Below are 16,787 nucleotides of genomic sequence, written 5' to 3' on the forward strand. Positions count from 1 at the left end.
TGGTGCAGAGACAATGGGAGGGGGGGTTGTGGTCACTTCTTACTGCTGCTTCCCCAACAGGGAGAGGAGTCCCTGCCCGACTCCAGGGTGGAGTTCATTCCATGGGGTCAGTCCTCCATAGACTTCTCCCGTGCAACTCCTTCCCAGTTTGCCTCTTTATCACCTGCTCCAGAGTGCAGGTTTTGATTGATCTTTTTTTTTTCCACAATTATTGATTTTCACTTTAGCAAATGGACTTATCTCAACTGACAGAGTTTCAGCAAACAGACTCATCCCAACCTGTGAGTTGTTTGCCAGCTAAAATTTAAACAAATACAAACAACAGAGACTCAGTACCACATTGTGTGGGGTTAACACCAGCTGGTGGTGGATCTCTGTTAAGAGGGAGGTTTCAGGTGGAATTCAGGATTTCTGTATCCTTCTGGACTTCACTGGGGTGTCTCTGCAGGTGGCTGCAGATGGAAAACTTAGTCTCAGAGCACCTGTCGCTGCTGATCCTGTGGGAGTTCGTGTAGGCGCAGTGGCCGTTGCCCTGGATGTCAAACCTGGATCAACAGCAAAGTTAGAGCTCATGTGAGACAGCTGGGAAAGGAGAGATTCCCATTTCCAGAGAGATTAAGAGTGCTGCAGGAGCAGGCACCAACCTTCCCAGCAAAGTCCCCATGAAGAACCCAAACTAATTTCCACTCCTCAATGGTTTTCATGTTCTTGGTCCCAGGGGATTCATCCAGGGATGCCCCCAGGCCCCCATCAGCATCTGCATCTCACAAATCCATGGGATGTGTCTGAATGCTTTGGCACAACCAAGGAAAGTAGTGTTTGATTGCTCCCACCTCAACAGATCTCTACTTGTGCTTCCTGCATCCAGCCCCTGCCCCAGCTCAGCCCAGGCCATAGTTTTGTTCTCCAGAAGATGGGACGTACAGGGCATTGAAGAGGGAACCATTGAGCCATTTCCAAGGTCCAGAACCTTCCCTCCAGAGACCAACCCAGTACTCCATGAAGTTCCCATAGCGCAGGAGAAAATGCTGGAAGTGGGGAAAGCAAGGATCACAGGTACCTCCATGCTATTCTCTTCAGGCAATTTCCTGCAATTTCCAAATCTGCTCTCCAAAGGCTGTTCCACACCACCTCCTCAGGGGTTTCTCTTACCAGCTCCTCCTTGGTGTCAATGGTGGCTAGGTGGGCTTGGCGGGAGAGGCAGGAGTGCTGACTCCCTTCCCAGTCCACCTCCTCCTCCAGAAAATAAAAGCACTTGTTCCCAAAGCCAATCCCACTCTCCAGGCAGCTGGGCAGGGTGGGAGCTGGGCAGGGTGGGTCTTTCTTAGCTGCAAACAAGCACAACATGCCCAAGTGACTCATGCTGGGGGGCTTCTCTAGGAAGGAGACTTTTGGGTGGCTTCTGCACCCTCAGCCACTCACCTGCCAGTGTGATGATGGCGACTATAAGAAGCAGCACCACGGTGAGCACGGTGACTACAATAATCACCTTTCTGGCACTGGTGCATCTGCGGCTGAAATCTTGGGACAAACCACATGGGAAGGGCATGAAGAGCACTCCCTGTTCTCCCAGCTCTCATATTTCCCTTATGGGTTACTTCAACATCTTCTAACCCAGCCCCAAAACACTCTGGAGGCTCCCAGCAGGGCACAAGCTCAGTCCAGGAGGCATCCCAGTGCTATCCTCGACTTCCAAGGATTTTTGAGGCTTGCTAACCTCCCTGCATCACCTCTGTGCCCCCCTCCACCATGAAATGGGCACCATCCCCCAGACCCTCAGCTTGCAAACACTTTGACATTTCTTACTCCCCCTCCCACAACACCTTTGACCATTTTATCTTGCCCCAACACACTGAGCCATATCTTGAAACAACATCCTCATAACCAAACTGGGGCTTACTGGTCCTTCCCTGTGCTCTCTGCTGCAGCAGCTCCATCTCAGCAGCCGAGTCTCCACCTGTGCAAACAAATCAAATTCTGACTCACACTCAGAAGTGGGGAGTGGGAAAGGCCTGATTTGGGATATTTTCCTCCAAGGACAGCCTGGTGCCATTGTTCCTTTGCCAGGTTTATGTTCGCAGCAGGAAGGAAAACAATTTCAGCTTTCAAAAAAACAGGACTTGCTTGGTTTTTTCAGCTCTGCTTCAACCTCAGCCAACTCCTGCTGTCTGTGGGTGTCCTGAAAAGGTGTTGCCTCAAGGACCTGAACAAGTCCAGAGGGGTTTTCAGCCCCGGCCACCCAGGGCACCCCAGAAGGTGCTGGATGGCCCCACATGAGCCAACCTTGATTCCCCACCCTGTGCAGGGCAGCTTGGGAAGCTCTTGGGGCAGGGAATGGTGCCTCTGTACCTTCTTCACAAGGGACTTCTGCCATTCCCAGGGCCACAGAGGGGACAAGGGCACCTTCCAGGGACCAGAGTGTCCCTCAGCTCCTCCTGCCACGAAGTGATCTTGGACAACACCCCAAGCTCACAGGGTCCAACAGGTCCTGCTTTTTCCTGGGGCTTTACTAGGATGCTCCTGTGATCTTAAAATAAAAACACAAAAAGGTGATAATCCTCCCAAACTCCTGGGTAGTCACAGCTCTCCTCAGCAAAGCAAAGTTGGTTCCACAGGAACAATTTATATGGAAAAAAAAATCAGAGAAACAGAACAAGGGTTGACTGACACAGACTGGAAATACCTGTGGATGCAGCTGTCAAGTCACTGGCAACTGAAGCTTGTTTCTATATTTATTACAACTATATAAATCACTCACATCAATGCCCAGCAGATGTTTTGACATCACTGTAAATTAAATTATTACCAGCCCCTACAGTTATATTTTATTAGAAATCCTCTCCTAGGATTTTTCCCTCCTGAGAGCTGAGTGCCTCAGGAAAAAATGCAAACAATAACTATCTGCTGCTGTGGAATGCAACAGGTTCATCTTCCATGGGTCCATGTCGATTGTTTTCAACTGATGACCAATCACAGCCACCTGTACCAAGGCTGTGAGCAGTCACAGGATTTTGTTACGCATTCTATTCCTATTCTATTCTTATTTTTGGTAGCCTTCTCATCGTTCTTTTCTCTCTGTTCTTTTAGTATAGTATTAGTGTAGTATTTTAGTATAATATATAAGATAATCAATCAACCTTCTGAGAAACATGGAGTCAAGCCTCGTGTCCCCACATGTAGAGTGTTCGCCACAACAAGCCCCTGCAGCTGGTACTTCCCCTGGGTAAATATTTTCCATATGAGAACCACCTGCTTGTGTCTACAAAGGTAAGACATCCAAAAGGATTTTTTTATCCCCTCCAAATGCTTGCATTTTGGTTTAATTGATGTGGTGTTTTGTTACTGTCTCCAACCCCCCAATTCCTCCTGCTCCAGGCTGCAGCTTGGAGCATTTTGGGGTGAAAAACCGGTGGGGGAGGAAGAGGTGGGAAAAGGGGATGGAGGCACAGAAGTTTCTCTCCCTCCAAGCTTTTCCTCTCATTTCTTCTCTCACAGATTTCTTGAGTCCCACCCACTCACACAGTGTTTTGGATCAAAGCAGCTGCTTCAGGAAATTCTGCAGAGTTGACAGGCATCAGTTTACAAACCCCCTCCCAGGGGCACCTCTGGCCCCTTCACCCACAAGCCACAAGTGCCATGGATGATTTAGGGGTAATGGAACCTACCAGTCTTCCCCATACAGAGCCATTTCCACTCCTGGGCACAGCCTCTGCTCCATAGAAAGGCTCCAACTCCAACAAGAACAAGAACAAGAGTTTAAATAAACTGTCTCTGGACTTGGAAGCAGAAAAATGATGCAGGTTTTTCCTCTACCCCTCATACCTGCTTAGGGGCAAGAGGGAGCAGAGCTGGGGAGGGCAGAAGTGATGCTGGGGCTGGGAGTCTCTCCCCTACAGCAGTGCAGGGACAACACACCTTGTCCTCTCAGGGTGGTTTTGCTCACCTGAGGTTGCATGAAGGGGTCTGAGGGCCCCCAAATACTAACCCACCACAAAAGCACTGCTGCAAGAGCTAGAAGAGGCTGAAAAAACCCAATAAAATCACTGAAAACCATTTATAAGGCAGCAAAAACTAGAACTCACTTAAAAACCACATCCAGACACTCAAACCAACCCCATGGTGGCAAAAGCTTCAATAAAAACAGCTGTAATGAGTTCAGGGTTTTATTCTCCTCTCTCTTTAATTTGCTACATTTATTTCATCAGTTGTTTATTTCAATCCCCCTGAAGATGAAGCCATGATCTGGGTGTTCAGCTCCATCCCATCCCTGGCATCTTTCCAGCTAGTGCCAACTCAACCAGCCCTGATGTTTACATAGAGAAGCTGCTTTTCCAGAACTCACCCTCACAGCTAAGCTCATGGAGACTGAACCAAATCCCTGGGGCTGTGTGAGTATGAGCTCATGGAGACTGGAAACAGATTCCTGAGGCTGCTTAAGTATCATCACACACTGGGAATGAGGGCAAAGAGTTCAGTCACAGTCTGAGTACTTGGCTGTGCTACAGCAGTTTGGAGGGGTGCCCAGCATGTTGCCCTATGGCTCCCAGGAAAGGCAAAGGGGTGGAGAATGCCCTCCAGAAACTCTTGTTTGCTTTAAGCTTTATGTTTAACATTTCCAGTCTGCCACATGTAATGTTTTGAGTCTGGCTGGGTGCCTGATGCCACCAAGGCTGCTCTGGGCAGTGCCTTTCTGCCCCAGACAGTGCAGAGAACACCCAAAGAACAGTTCATGCTCAGATCAGGGCACTCCCCATGGCACTGCCATGGGCACAAGGCTGGCTTGGGGCAAATTATTTGAATTTATGTCCAGTCAAACCACAACAAAAGAATGAGAATTAAACTACATCCTAGTAAAATTCATTTCCCCCACCCCTCCCTCCTTCCCAGGCTCCATTTTATCCCCAGTTCCCTCCCAGTGGTGCAAGAGAACCAGATGGGGATAATGGTCACTTCATGCTGCTCCACATCCTCCTGGATCAATCAAAAAAACCCTTCCCAGGAGTTCCCCCTAGCTGGTCTCCCTCCTTTGGAGTTCTGGGGTCCCCATGGATCCTGATGATCTCCCCTCTTTGGAGTCCAGCTTAGGGATCCTGGGGAGTTCTGGGTTTCCTTTTCCCTTCAGCTCTCAGGTAGTCCCAGGGTCACCCTCTTCAGACTCCCCTCACTCCAGGCATTTGGGGCTCCTCCCTTTACCTCCTATCCCTTTCAGAGTAGGATGTCCTCCCCTTCTCTCACCTCTGTGTTCCCCCACCCCTCCAGGCTGCTGGGGGTCCTCCAGCCCCGGTATCACCCCTCTCCACTTTCCCCACTCTGGGGGTCCCATGTTACACTCCCCTGGTTCTCCTGAGGATTCCCCGAACTGGTGTCCTGCCCTGCCACTACTGGGCAATTGCAACATAGACCCCCACAATGTCCTCACAAGGGGCATTCGAGGCTCATCTCTGGAGTTCTGCAAGTTTCAAACACACCCCCATCCCCCCAAGAAAACGTGCTGGAAATGCAGAGATACCTGGAGCTTTATTCCAGAATCTGCAAGCTCCAAACACCCCTCCAAAAAAAAATCCCTGCCAGAGACCCCCTAACAAATTTGGGTCAAACTCCCCCTCCCCAGTCACCTGAGGGATGTAAGGGGTGCGATGCTCTTGGAGCCCGGGGGGGCTGCGGACACAGCGAACGGTATCCCTCCCGCTTCTTCTTCTGCTCCTTTTCATGCTCCTCCTCTTCCTGTTCCTCCTCCTTTTCTCTCTCTCCTCTTCCTCCTGTTTTTTTCCCATCACCTCTGCCCCACTGCGCCATAGCTCTGGCTGGTGGGTGGGGGGTGAACCCCACCAGGAATAGATGCAGGGAGAAATCCCCTCAGTGCAGATCTGCACCTTCACCCCCCACCCTGAGCCCCAGGGATTCACTCCAGGGCTTGAGTGGTGAGCGATAAGGGTGGACACCCATGGAACTGCCCTTCTTCCATTCCAGCTTCACCTTTTCCCTCCTCCTTGCCTCCTTTTCCATCATTCCCACCAATCCACTGACCTCTCCAAACTCAACTTGTGTGTCCCATTCCCCTCCCCCTCTGTTTGGAGATCCTAGCCCCCTCTTTTCCTCCCTTTCCCATTGTCCACCCAGTTCTCAACCCACCTCCCCTGTGCTTAGTTTTGGGAGTCCCAGCCCCATCCTGTTCAGTTTGGGCATCTCACCTCCCCTTTTGCTCAGCTGGGAGTCCCAAGCCCTCTTACCCTCTCTCCCCCTCCCATTCCTCTTGCCCACCCCATGGATGGGCAGACTCCCAGCACCACCAGTGCCACCAATACGGCACCCAGCTCCGCCCATATGCCCCATCCCCAATGCTAGGCAGGTGCTGACACCCCAGAGGAGGGCTGTGCTGTGGGGTGGTCCTGATAAATAACACAGAGAATATAAATTCTCAGTTCCCCTAAAGTTGCGGAATAGAGCTTAAAGACTAACTAGCAAATAAGATAAAAGAACGTTAAAGTATTTACACAGGATGATAAACATAAGTGGAACCAGTAGAGAAACAGATAGAAAGGACTACAGGGTTTTGTTTTTTTGCAAGTCATGTAACAAAGAAGCAACAGCGCATGCTCACAGAAAAAGTTCAAAGCAAGGTCACCTTTTATATTGAAGCATTCAGAGAACACGACCACCAAAGACCCCTTTAGCTGACCCTTCAGGACCATACAAGGCCTTCCAGGAGGAGGATGCATGGAAAATAGTTCTAGGAAAGTGATGGTTATGTATTAGATAAGAAACATGTTTTAATACATATGTCTTATCATGATGGAATGAATGTGCTGTTGTAAGGTCTTGAGACACACAGTGAATAAAGAAATATCCTCCTCTGTGCCCTGCACAGATAAAGACTGCCTGCTTTTTGATGCTTCAAATTGTGTTAAAAAGTTTATTCTGGCCAATTTCGGTATCAGGGGATCTCAGCCCCATCTTTTGGTGCCTCTTCTTCCCTTTCCCATCGCCCCCAGTCCTCAATCCCCCTCACCCATCACTGGTTTTTTTGGGGTCCCAGTCCCCTCCTCTTTTTTTTGGGCATCCACAATCCTGCCTTTCACTAAATTTGAAGTCCTAAGTCCTGCCCTTCCCTCCTCCCCTCTCCCAGTTCCCACTCTCCTTCCCCCTCCGCTAGGCTCCCAGCACCACCAGTACGCCCCCAGCTGCCCCCACGCGCTTCCTCCCCCAAACTCACACCACATGTCTGCTCCACACACCGCACATTCTAATCTCACCCAAGGATAACAAAAGCATTTACAGTTCTGAGGGATGTTTTCAGATGTTGTAGTTGTAGTGTAGTGGTGTTAGGGATCAGTGTGTCCTGTTATTGCCAGGGATGAACCCACTTTTCTGGTATCCATCAGGGTTCTTTGTCTGTAACAACACAAACATAACCTCTTGCCCACATCAGTAAATCTGCAGGTCCTTCCCATAACCCTGTCATAGGATTTTTAAAACAAACTTCTGGCTGATGCTGTACCAATTCAGAATCTTGCTGCAAACTTGAGTAATGTGTTAATGCTGGTGGTTCACTGTGATTGCCTACTAACCATAGAGGATTCATAACATAGATTGCTTTTAGCACTCTGTCCTGTGGGCTCAGCCCATTCTCCCCCATTTTTTGTTTATCAAGCAGTACTTCCAGGACCTGATATGTCCTTTTGATGATAGCTTGACCTGTGGAGTTCTCTGGAATGCCTGTGCTATGCTTCACTGCCCAAGGAGCTGAGAAATCCTGGGTTTGCAGGTTGTATATCCTGACCCGCTGTCTGTTCTGATTTCCGGAGGCAAGCCCATAGCAGCAAAGCAGCCTCACCAGTGTCGACTGACAAAGCAAGACCCTTCACTTGTCAGAGGAGTGGCCCAAGTCATGCCAGAAAAGGTGTGTATGGTCACATGAATGCGTTTAAAGCGACCAAAAGAGGTGTAGAGGGTCATATCAGTTTGCCACAGCTAAAAGGGCCCTAAACCACAGGGGTTGGCTCCAGGATCCAATCTACCAATCTTACTCTCGCCCTGTAGACAGGTTGTGACAATTCCCTGAGCATGCTGCAGCCATATTCCAAATTGTTTGGGTAAAACTTTCACACTTTGATGAAAAAACTCATCAGCCCTTCCAGCTTGGCCAAATTTATCAATGTTAGGAGAAGCAAAGTGCTGTCACCAATTGGTCAGCCTTCTCGTTACCTAAGACCAGGCCTCCCTCCAATCTGGAGTCATTCTGAATATTCTGTGAGAACTGAGAAACTGTCACAGTTTCAAAGAGAGTTGCCACAACCACTGGTCCTGGATTTCTCTGGATTTCCTTCAGCAGTGCTTGCTCGATGCACTGGACAGCACCACTTCATAAAGAGAATCAGAAACAATGTTAACAGGATCATTTGGCCACTTGCCAAACACTCTGATGACAGCACATAGCTCAAGAGTCTGTAAGGAATGTCCTGGTCCCTCATGGATTTCACTGAGGCATTTGCCTTTGTCCTGCCAAGTAAGTCCTGCTCTGGGAGTTTTTTGACTGGCATCAGTAAAAACCGTGAGGCCTCCCACATGTTGTTTTGACAACCAAGGTAATTCCTGCTCCTGTTGATGTAAAGAGAAAAGTTTATGAGGTGGGAAATGACTGCTAATGCGACAGGAAAAATTCAACAGTGCCCATTTGTAAGGTGTCTGAATTTTGCAATGACCATAGCAAATAGTCTTTTGTTAATGGGAGAAGAATACTTTGGGGTTCCATTCCTGCAATTTCCAGTGTCCACTTCTGTGCCTTGATTACAACTTTTGCTATAGCCTCCATTCTTGTGGTTAAGGATTTGTTCAGATTAAATGGTCAAAACACCTGCTCCAAAATTTTCAGTGGCTGGTCAGTTCATGTAATGCTGTCTTTACATGTCGCTGTAGAGACGGGCAAGACACCTATTTCTTCATGCACAACAGCCCATTTTTATTCTTCACAGCTCATATTTCTATGGTTTTCTAAAGGAATTCTGTTTCATTTTAATTGATTAGTATCTCCCCTAGAGCAGCTCTACTGGGAGGGCTCGCTGCTGGGCAGCAGCGGCTGCGGCAGCCTTTACTCCGGATCCCTGCTCGCTGACAGTAAGAGATGGTGCTGGATTGGAGTGGGGAGGGGGGCGGTGGGAGGTGGGTGGCAAGCTGAGCCTTCCACTGGCCTTGGCTTGCAGGCGACCATCAAGCGAGTGTCCCGGGAGCGCATATCGGACTGGGTGTAGCTGGTGAGTGAGCGGAGCCCACGGGAGGAGCCAGCAGGGCATACCGGGTGGGGCTAAGGTGAGGCCCAGAAGGGTAGCAGGCAGAGGGGAACGAGCGTGGAGTGAACGGGGGCTGCACATCGTGCCAGGCTGGGCAATGGTGAGCCGCAGTGGGGCTGGGCAGGGGGGCCCAAGACGCGGCACAGCATCAGCCCAGTTGATGGCATCATGGTCCCCCCTCGCAGCACAACGGCGCCCTTCTGCCCCTGGATCTGGGGCTGCTGTGGAGGGTGTCACGGCCTGGCTTCCACGGCGCCGTGCGGCTCCTGGACTGGTTTGAGGTGCCCAATGGCGTCGCGCTGGTCATGGAGCATCCGGAGCGCTGTCAGGACCTCTAGTATTTCTTGGAGGAGCAGGTCTTCCTGACGAAGCCCATGGTGCGGAGCCTGTTCAGCCAGGTGCTGGAGGCCGTGCGGCACTGCAGCAACCACGGTGTCCTGCACTGCGACATCAAGGCCGAGAATGTCCTCCTGGACCTGGCTATGGGTGAAACGAAGCTCATAGATTTCGAGTGCGTCACGATCCTCCAGGACACGTTCTACACCCGGATGTCAGGTGAGCCCAAAGCCGGGGCCCAGCCGGACAGCGGAGGTTCCCCCCTTTGCTGCCTGAGGCAGAAAAGGGAGAGAAGGAGGGAGCAGTATGAGCTTGATGCACTGCGCCTGTGTCCCATAGGAAAGCCGGAGTACAGTCCACTAGAGTGGATCCTCTTTGGCTGCTACCATGGCCAGCCAGCCAACATCTGGTCCCTGGGCATCCTGCTCTATGAGCTGTTGTGTGGGCACCTTCCTTTCCACAGCAATAAGGACACCGTCCGGGGCCAGCTCTTCTTCCCGCCCCAGGTGTCTCAAAGTGGGGATGTGCCTTCAAGGCATGAAGGGAAGAACGGAGTTGGGAGGGGACAGCTGGCACATAATCTTCTTGCTCTTGCAGCTAGTGAGGTGGTGGATCTCCTGGGCTTAGCTGGAGCAGGTGGCACCTGTGCCTTTGTGCTGGTGTCCTCTCCAAGAGAGGATTGATAGGAAGCTTTTGGCTGCAGCTCTGAGCTCTCCTAGTGTGGCCTGGGCACTGTGGAATATGGGAGAGCATGGACAGGAACCTTGCCCGGCTGAGTGGCAGTTTCTGGTTTCTCTCAGCAGAGTGCCAGCAGCTCATCAGGTAGTGTTTATGCATGGACCCCACAGACAGGCCATCACTGGAAGACCTTTTTGAGCATTCTTGGCTGCAGGAGCCCTGCCTGACCCAGGAGACAGCAGAGATCCATCCCTCTGCACAGTAGGATCCAGGAGCCCAGCAAGTGCCAGTGGCATGCATCTTGTGGCACTGGAAGAAAACCCTGGAGCATTTCCCTGTGGCTGCGGCACAGAGGAGAGAGCGCAGCTGAGATGCTTCCACTGGTCCCCGGCGAGCTGTGGAGGGAACGGCTCAGTGCTCCCCATCCTATTGGAGAAGTGGTGGCAGTGCGGTGAAGGTGCCACGGACTGGAGCAGGGGAAACATCCCCCCTGCAGCTCAATGGCATTGTGAAGTCCCCGCAAGCCGAGGCACAGCTGGTGTGTTCTTCTGGAGCATGATGTGGAGCTGGGGATCCTCGAGCTGGCCACTGGTGGGGCAGAACTGATTGGCTTTGGCTGTGGCCCCTTCCTGGAGGACATGCTCTGCACCCCGATGAAATCAAGATGAGTCCCCAGGTGGGGCAGAGGCGGGGGGATGCTGGTGCTTCCAGGCATGGCAGAACTCGGCCTGGCCATGCACTGGAGGTTCCCCTCTCGGCAGTGATGGGGAATATTTATTTTTCTACCAGCCGCCAAGCTGCTTTTTGGCAGGACGGGGGACGGATGTTGTGGAAGGGAAGCTGGCTCCTGGCCTTGTTGACAGCTTCTGCCAGCCAGCCTGGCACGGGCTGAGGCAGGGGCAGCCAGCCTGACAAAATCATCCATCCATGTGGATGGGGGGACGGCAGAGGGGGACAGGTTCCAAAGCAATGCCCCAGCTGGTCTGCTTTACAGGCCCTTGAGGAAGGGGTGCATTTACAAACAGGAAAGGTGGCGGTTTTCCCCACCCGTGGACAGGTTTAATTCTTGCATGGAGTGGTCAGACCCTCCTGAGGCCCGTGAAATGGTGACAGGCTTTGGTGCTTTTTCTTGTTTCCAGGTCTTGTTTTGAATTGACTTTCATACAATTGTTCTTTGCTTTTCCCAGGAAGATTACACCTGGTGCCCGGACTGGACGGGGAAGTGGCTACACTGTCTGTGGAGCGCGTCCAGTGCCAGCGCTACCCCAGGGGTCACAGTCTGTGGGGACATCCCCTTCAAGAAGGATGAGGACCTGGTGCGGTATGGGCTCCTCTCCTGGCAGCAGGTCTCCAGAGGTGGGTATTCATCTCCAGCTCGGCTGGCAGAAGGGTTTTGAGCAGACAGCAGCAGGCACACACGCATCCCACTCTTGCAGCTGCTGAGGAGGTTGCTGTGCCATACTTAAATGGAGAAGGTGGAATGTGGCCTGCCATGCTGCCCTTGTCTAAAACCAGAGAATGGGTCGAGAGGATTGGGCTCTGAGCACAGCCAGCAGCCTGGCTGGGGTACAGGCCATGGCGGAACAGGGGCACAGGAGCCTGCTGCAACTGACCGTGGCTCTCTGGTTTCTCTCTGCAGGCTGCCAGCATGTCATGCCATGGGAACGGACTGCTTGGCCTGACAGGCTGGAAGGGCTGGTGGGAGGCAGGTGTTCATTTGCTGTCAAATATATATATATATATATTTTTTTTTTTGGTCATTGTTATCATTGGAGCATTTCTTTCATTCTTTTCCAAGCTTTTGGCCTCCCTTCCTCCAGGGTTTGTGTCCTTCCTCAGCCACTTGATGGCATTTAGCAGGGGGGTTAAGCAATAGGAAAAATTTAACAACAGCTCCTGTTGCCAGCTGTAGCAGCCCCTTCAAGAGCCCCTTCCAGTGAGGTCTGCATGTGCCTTGCAAAAGGGAGTGGTTTGCAGCAATGGGGTTGTTGCCCTGCTGCAAAAGCTGGGAGGAAATCAGAAGTGGCAAAATGCCATTTTGGCTCAACCCCAGGCCAAGTTCTTCATCTTTTCCCTCTGCTCCTTGATAGGCAGGCAGGGCTGGTCTCCACCTAGGTTCAAGTTCTTGGTGCTCCCTGGCATCAAAGGGATGAAGTGAACTCTTGTATGCAGTGACTGCAATAGGGCTACTGAAGGAAAAAAGGAAGTCTCATGAGATGGGGTATCTTCTTGACCCTTTGTCTTCCCAGGAGCTTCTTGGAAAGGGAAATGCCCAGACGAGCTTTATCTGACTCCCTCCCAGCCAGCCTTTCCCTCACTCCCGGGTCTCATTTGCTCCACAGGCTCCACCAGCTCTCTTAACTCAGAGGAGCTCTCAGAGGAGAAAATGCTGCGTGGCGTGAGCTTTGCTGATCCCTGTCTCATCTTGATTCCATTTGCCCCACTCCTTCCCCCATCAAAGAGCCCGAAGGATACCCCCAACCCCACGGTTCTGCAGCAGATGCCAGGCACGTTCCCTCCTCCACTTATTGGTGGCCCTGGGGAGGCTCCAGAGCCCTCTCTGTGTGTGGGTCAGCTGCTGCAGCACTGCTGCGCCTGCGTGCCAGCAGCACCCAAGGAGCAGCTGGGCAAGTTCCGAGTCAGAAGCGGAATCCTCCGCACACACAGATGACAACTGGCTTTTCAGGGGCTGGCAGGAGAAGCTAAATCCATCTGCTCACTGCCCTTTCTAGCTATGGCCACACTGATGCAATTGGAAGAATTGCCACTGCTCAGGAAGCTCTCAGGTAGAAGAGAGGAGCAAAAGCCATGTGTTTCTAAGGTGCTAGCTGCCACTGCCTCAGGTTTTCCTTCCAATTTCTAAGGGGTTTTGACTATTTTTACCATTTCAGCTCTTTCTGTGCACCCCTGTGAGCAAGTAAGAAGCACAAAGCCTCTCCCTCAAAGCCTTGAGGTAGTGCCAAGGCAGAACTAACTTGTTCTTCTCTTTTCTCCTGGTGATTTTCTAATCCTGTCCAGACTCTCATAGCAAAGCCATGCTGTAGACAAAAGATTGACCGTGGAATCCTAGGGCTGTGGATGTGACAGCCCAGAGAGCGAGAGAATGAGATAAGTTTTCTCATGGTGAACTTGTGAGATTTTTAGGGAGTTGTAGAGAAACGATGATAACTTGTTATTATCAACAACCTGCAGGTGGTATTTTCCTATTCTTTCTTTTCCTGTTCTTCTCAAGGATTGTTTCTGAGAAAGGTGTTTTTGTTAATTAGCCAATCAAGTGGAATGTATTGGTATTGTCTGTAAAAGAGAAGAATTGTTTGTATTCAAACAAACCAGCCAAGTCTGTGCCGCTTTCTTACTCAATAGCAACATCTGGTAACCAACGCCGTGTATGGCACCGAACGGCCCCTCCTGGATTGCAGGACGGACGGAGACACATGGGACTCCCACTGGAATTCCACCAGGACCCCGCAGCTCCTGCGCGGTCTGCCTGCGCCCGGACACGCTCTGTTCTCCTGGAGACATAACAACCTTTCCCCACATCCTCCTGGAAGGGACTGGGACCACGGTTATGCCTTGATAGCTTAGAAAAGTAGGCGGGGATGAATCCCCCAGCGCAGCTGTGTCTGTGCTTTGCTGGGGCTGGGTACTGGTGTTTCCACAATGGGAAGCCATGCTTCTAAAGAAGAAGACATGGTTGTTTCCATGTGGAGGAATCTGATTTCCTTTAGGGGACTCTCTGTGTCACCTGATACGCTCTGCAATTTATTAGTATGGGCCAAGTCTCATGATTTCCCGGTGGATCTGGATGCTGTTTTTAGTCCAATCCTGCGGGAAGGCATTGGGCCACCGGCTAATGGAGGAGATTTCTGGAGGGGATTTTGCTGTGCCTCGGCTTATGGCTGTTTTGAGATGCCTGTTGCCGTGCCATCCTGGCCCTGGACAGTGGGTCGGAGGTGAGGAGTTCGGAGGGTGGAGGTGGTGCTGGCACCCTGGGAGGAAGATTGCCAGACCAGGCGACTGTCTGCTTTTCTCCAGTTCCGTGTGGGCCGGTGGGAGGCGTGGGGACATTCTGAGGAACCTGTCTCTCATCTGGAGATTATGTTCTGCCGACGGGTTCTGATCCCTATGTCTCTGAGATGTCGCCGTCTCCTCCTTCTGTGACATCCACACTGCTGAGAATGATAGCTGCATCTCAGCCATGCCTGGGAGATGGTGCTTCTCCACCTGCATCATTTTTGGCCCCTGTGTTGCCAGCAGGTTGGTTGTCACCTTTCCTGTGAAGAGCAGCTGGCGAATCACTGCAGCAGTCAGCCCTGCCTTCCCCCTCACTCCTGCATGCTGGGGACTGACTCTCTCATGGTTGGCAGGAGCTGCAGTTCCTGGCACATTGCTGGTGAGAGCGGAGTCAGCTCCAGCGTTGGTGGTCACCATGACAACACTGGCCGCTCCATCAACTCCCTTGTCGTCAGCCACGGATCCTACGCAGCTACACCAGCCAGGCCCATCGCTAATGCCTGCTGGCAAGTGTCTGTTCCAGCTAAGGTCACGCTCCCACCTGGCTTCCCCTTCCTTTTCCGTGGCACCTGCACAGACAAGTGCGACCATGACCACTGCTGGGACAGTGATTCACACCGCGGGGGCTGCTTCTCTTTTTGTTCCCCTGCCTTTGGTTGCAGAGCAACTGCCTTCCCCTCCTCCTGGCTTGGCTGCTGGCTTGGTTGACTTAGTGTCTTTTACACCTTTGCTAGTGCAGCCCTCGGTGGTAGTGGTGGTAGTGCCGCTGGCTGCAGCTGTGCTGCCCACCGCCCCGCCTCCAGCCGTGCCATCTGCGGCTGGGCTTGTGCCTAGCCCTTCGGCCTCGCAGCCTGCAGTCAGCCTCTTGACTCCAGAGCCTTTGGCCAACCCACCACCCTTTGCTGCCCACTGGCTGTGCTCCCCATCCCTGGATGGGGACAGCGACAGCGATGACTTCCAACAGCCAGTCTCCCAGTGGGGCATGCCATGGTGGTAGACGGCCAGCACCGACAAGTGGAATCATCATCCACATATAAACTCTGGACTTTGCCCCCTTGTCGGGTGACCATGTGCCCCAAGAATCCCTGCAGCTTTCGGGATGCAGTAAAGATGCAAGCTTCGGAAGTCAGGGATGGGGATCCATTGGACAGGGCGGGAAGGCCACAGTGTACAGCAGACACCACTCTTGCTCTGCGGGAAGGAGCCACAGGTTTTGGTCAGACACCTTGTCTGGCATTTGTGGGGAGGACACAGGTGGTTCAGGGAGACCATGTTCTGCCACAAGGCATGGAGCAAGCTCTTCCTATCTATAAGCCTGTCCTGAATTCAGGACACACCAACAGGAATGATGTGATTGCCTGGCAGGTGATCCAGGATCTGCAAGACCAGGCTGCGAAATATGGCCTTGGCTCTGAGCAAGTTCTGCAGGCTCTCAGAGTGATAAACTTGGACCTGCTTGCTCCATTTGATATTAAACATATTGCTCAGGCACTGTTCCAGCCTGTGCAATATGAGGTTTTTTGGACAGCTGGACATAGGCTGCTGCAAAGGTTGCAGCAAGAAACAGGTTTCTGCCTTGGGAAGACTGTAGGTATGGCATGGGTGTGGACGCTCTCCTCGGAGAGCAGGCCATTTCCAATCCTGATTTTCAGACTACCTGGGACTCTACTGTTCTTGACCAGTGTCAAAGTGTAGGATTTATTGCACTGTTGAATTAAATTAATGGGCAGGAGATCTTTCTCCTTTTTAATGCCTTTATTAAAAAGAATAAGCTCAGGTGGGGAGAAATCAACGGGTCGCGCCCACACTGCCAGTGCTCCCAGGAGTGGCCTGGAGGAGGAGGGTGATGCAGCTTTGTCCGCTGGTCTGCAGGCAGAGCTGGGGATTCCGTCCTCATGAGAAATTAGGAGATTCCGTCTTTTTGGTCCAACACCTCGGGTCCTCTCTCTATTCAACACCCTTTAAAGTTAGGATGAGAAGCAAAAAGGATTTAAGCAGGCACTGGACTACACTCCCATCCTTAGACATCACTTAGGTTCCCTAGATCTATGTTGGCTAGTTGTTTTTAGGGGTTTTCCTGGAAAACTGCAAAATTTGGTGCAATGCATTTCTCATCTGCATACTAGCTCTGATGCCACTCCCATTCTCCTGGTACCTGCAGGGTCCCCGTGTCACTCCCTGGCAAGCATCAGTGGGACAATGGTTAATCACCAACCATTAACAGGTAATTGAAGAGGAACTCTTAACAATGAAGCTAACTTCACAGCAACTGGTCCAACTTGTTTTAATTCTGCAACCTTAAAAAAAAATAGATAACTTTTTATTCATAAAATTGAAGACTATGGAGACGGCCTTTCCCAGGCCACAATTTACAATGATAAGGAGCAGGTGAGCCTTTTTTGCCATTTGCCGAGAAGCTTGCTGTTGCCCTAGAGAAACAGGTTGAGGATCATGCCTTAAGGCAGATTTTAT

The 16,787-nt window shown here is 51.5% G+C and overlaps 1 protein-coding gene and 1 pseudogene across 6 annotated transcripts; one reads left to right on the forward strand and one right to left on the reverse strand.

Moving 5' to 3' along the window:
* Positions 1 to 340: 340 nt before the first annotated feature.
* LOC120505743 (C-type lectin domain family 2 member D-like) lies at positions 341 to 5,933 on the reverse strand. Of its 6 annotated transcripts, XM_039716557.1 has the most exons (8): positions 5,616 to 5,708; positions 3,666 to 3,731; positions 2,350 to 2,527; positions 1,901 to 1,957; positions 1,423 to 1,521; positions 1,153 to 1,328; positions 925 to 1,028; positions 341 to 545 (listed from the first exon to the last, which is right to left on the reverse strand). In XM_039716557.1, exons 3-8 carry the CDS (start codon positions 2,372 to 2,374, stop codon positions 392 to 394), a joined length of 615 nt encoding a protein of 204 aa, XP_039572491.1. In that variant the 5' UTR covers positions 2,375 to 2,527; positions 3,666 to 3,731; positions 5,616 to 5,708; the 3' UTR covers positions 341 to 391. The 6 variants fall into 6 exon arrangements, 5 of the variants coding, with proteins under 5 accessions (XP_039572491.1, XP_039572490.1, XP_039572488.1 ...); XM_039716556.1 differs by lacking the exon at positions 3,666 to 3,731 and having other exon boundaries at positions 5,616 to 5,751; XM_039716554.1 differs by lacking the exons at positions 2,350 to 2,527; positions 3,666 to 3,731 and having other exon boundaries at positions 5,616 to 5,925.
* Positions 5,934 to 8,469: 2,536 nt separating this feature from the next.
* On the forward strand, positions 8,470 to 15,312 carry LOC120505742 (annotated as a pseudogene).
* Positions 15,313 to 16,787: the final 1,475 nt, after the last annotated feature.

The sequence above is a fragment of the Passer montanus genome, unplaced genomic scaffold (assembly GCF_014805655.1).
Source record: "Passer montanus isolate IOZ18808 unplaced genomic scaffold, ASM1480565v1 scaffold358, whole genome shotgun sequence".
Lineage (NCBI taxonomy): Eukaryota > Metazoa > Chordata > Aves > Passeriformes > Passeridae > Passer > Passer montanus.

What these genes read in the sequence shown, in the direction of transcription:
- LOC120505743 (XM_039716554.1), bottom strand. Translation starts at nt 5,796, where the DNA reads ATGGCGCAGTGGGGCAGAGGTGATGGGAAAAAAACAGGAGGAAGAGGA. An exon ending in TTGACACCAAGGAGGAGCTG is followed by an intron (nt 1,029 to 1,152) that starts GTAAGAGAAACC and finishes CCCCACTTCCAG; the next exon opens with CATTTTCTCCTGCGCTATGG. An exon ending in GGTTCCCTCTTCAATGCCCT is followed by an intron (nt 546 to 924) that starts GTACGTCCCATC and finishes CTGTTGATCCAG; the next exon opens with GTTTGACATCCAGGGCAACG.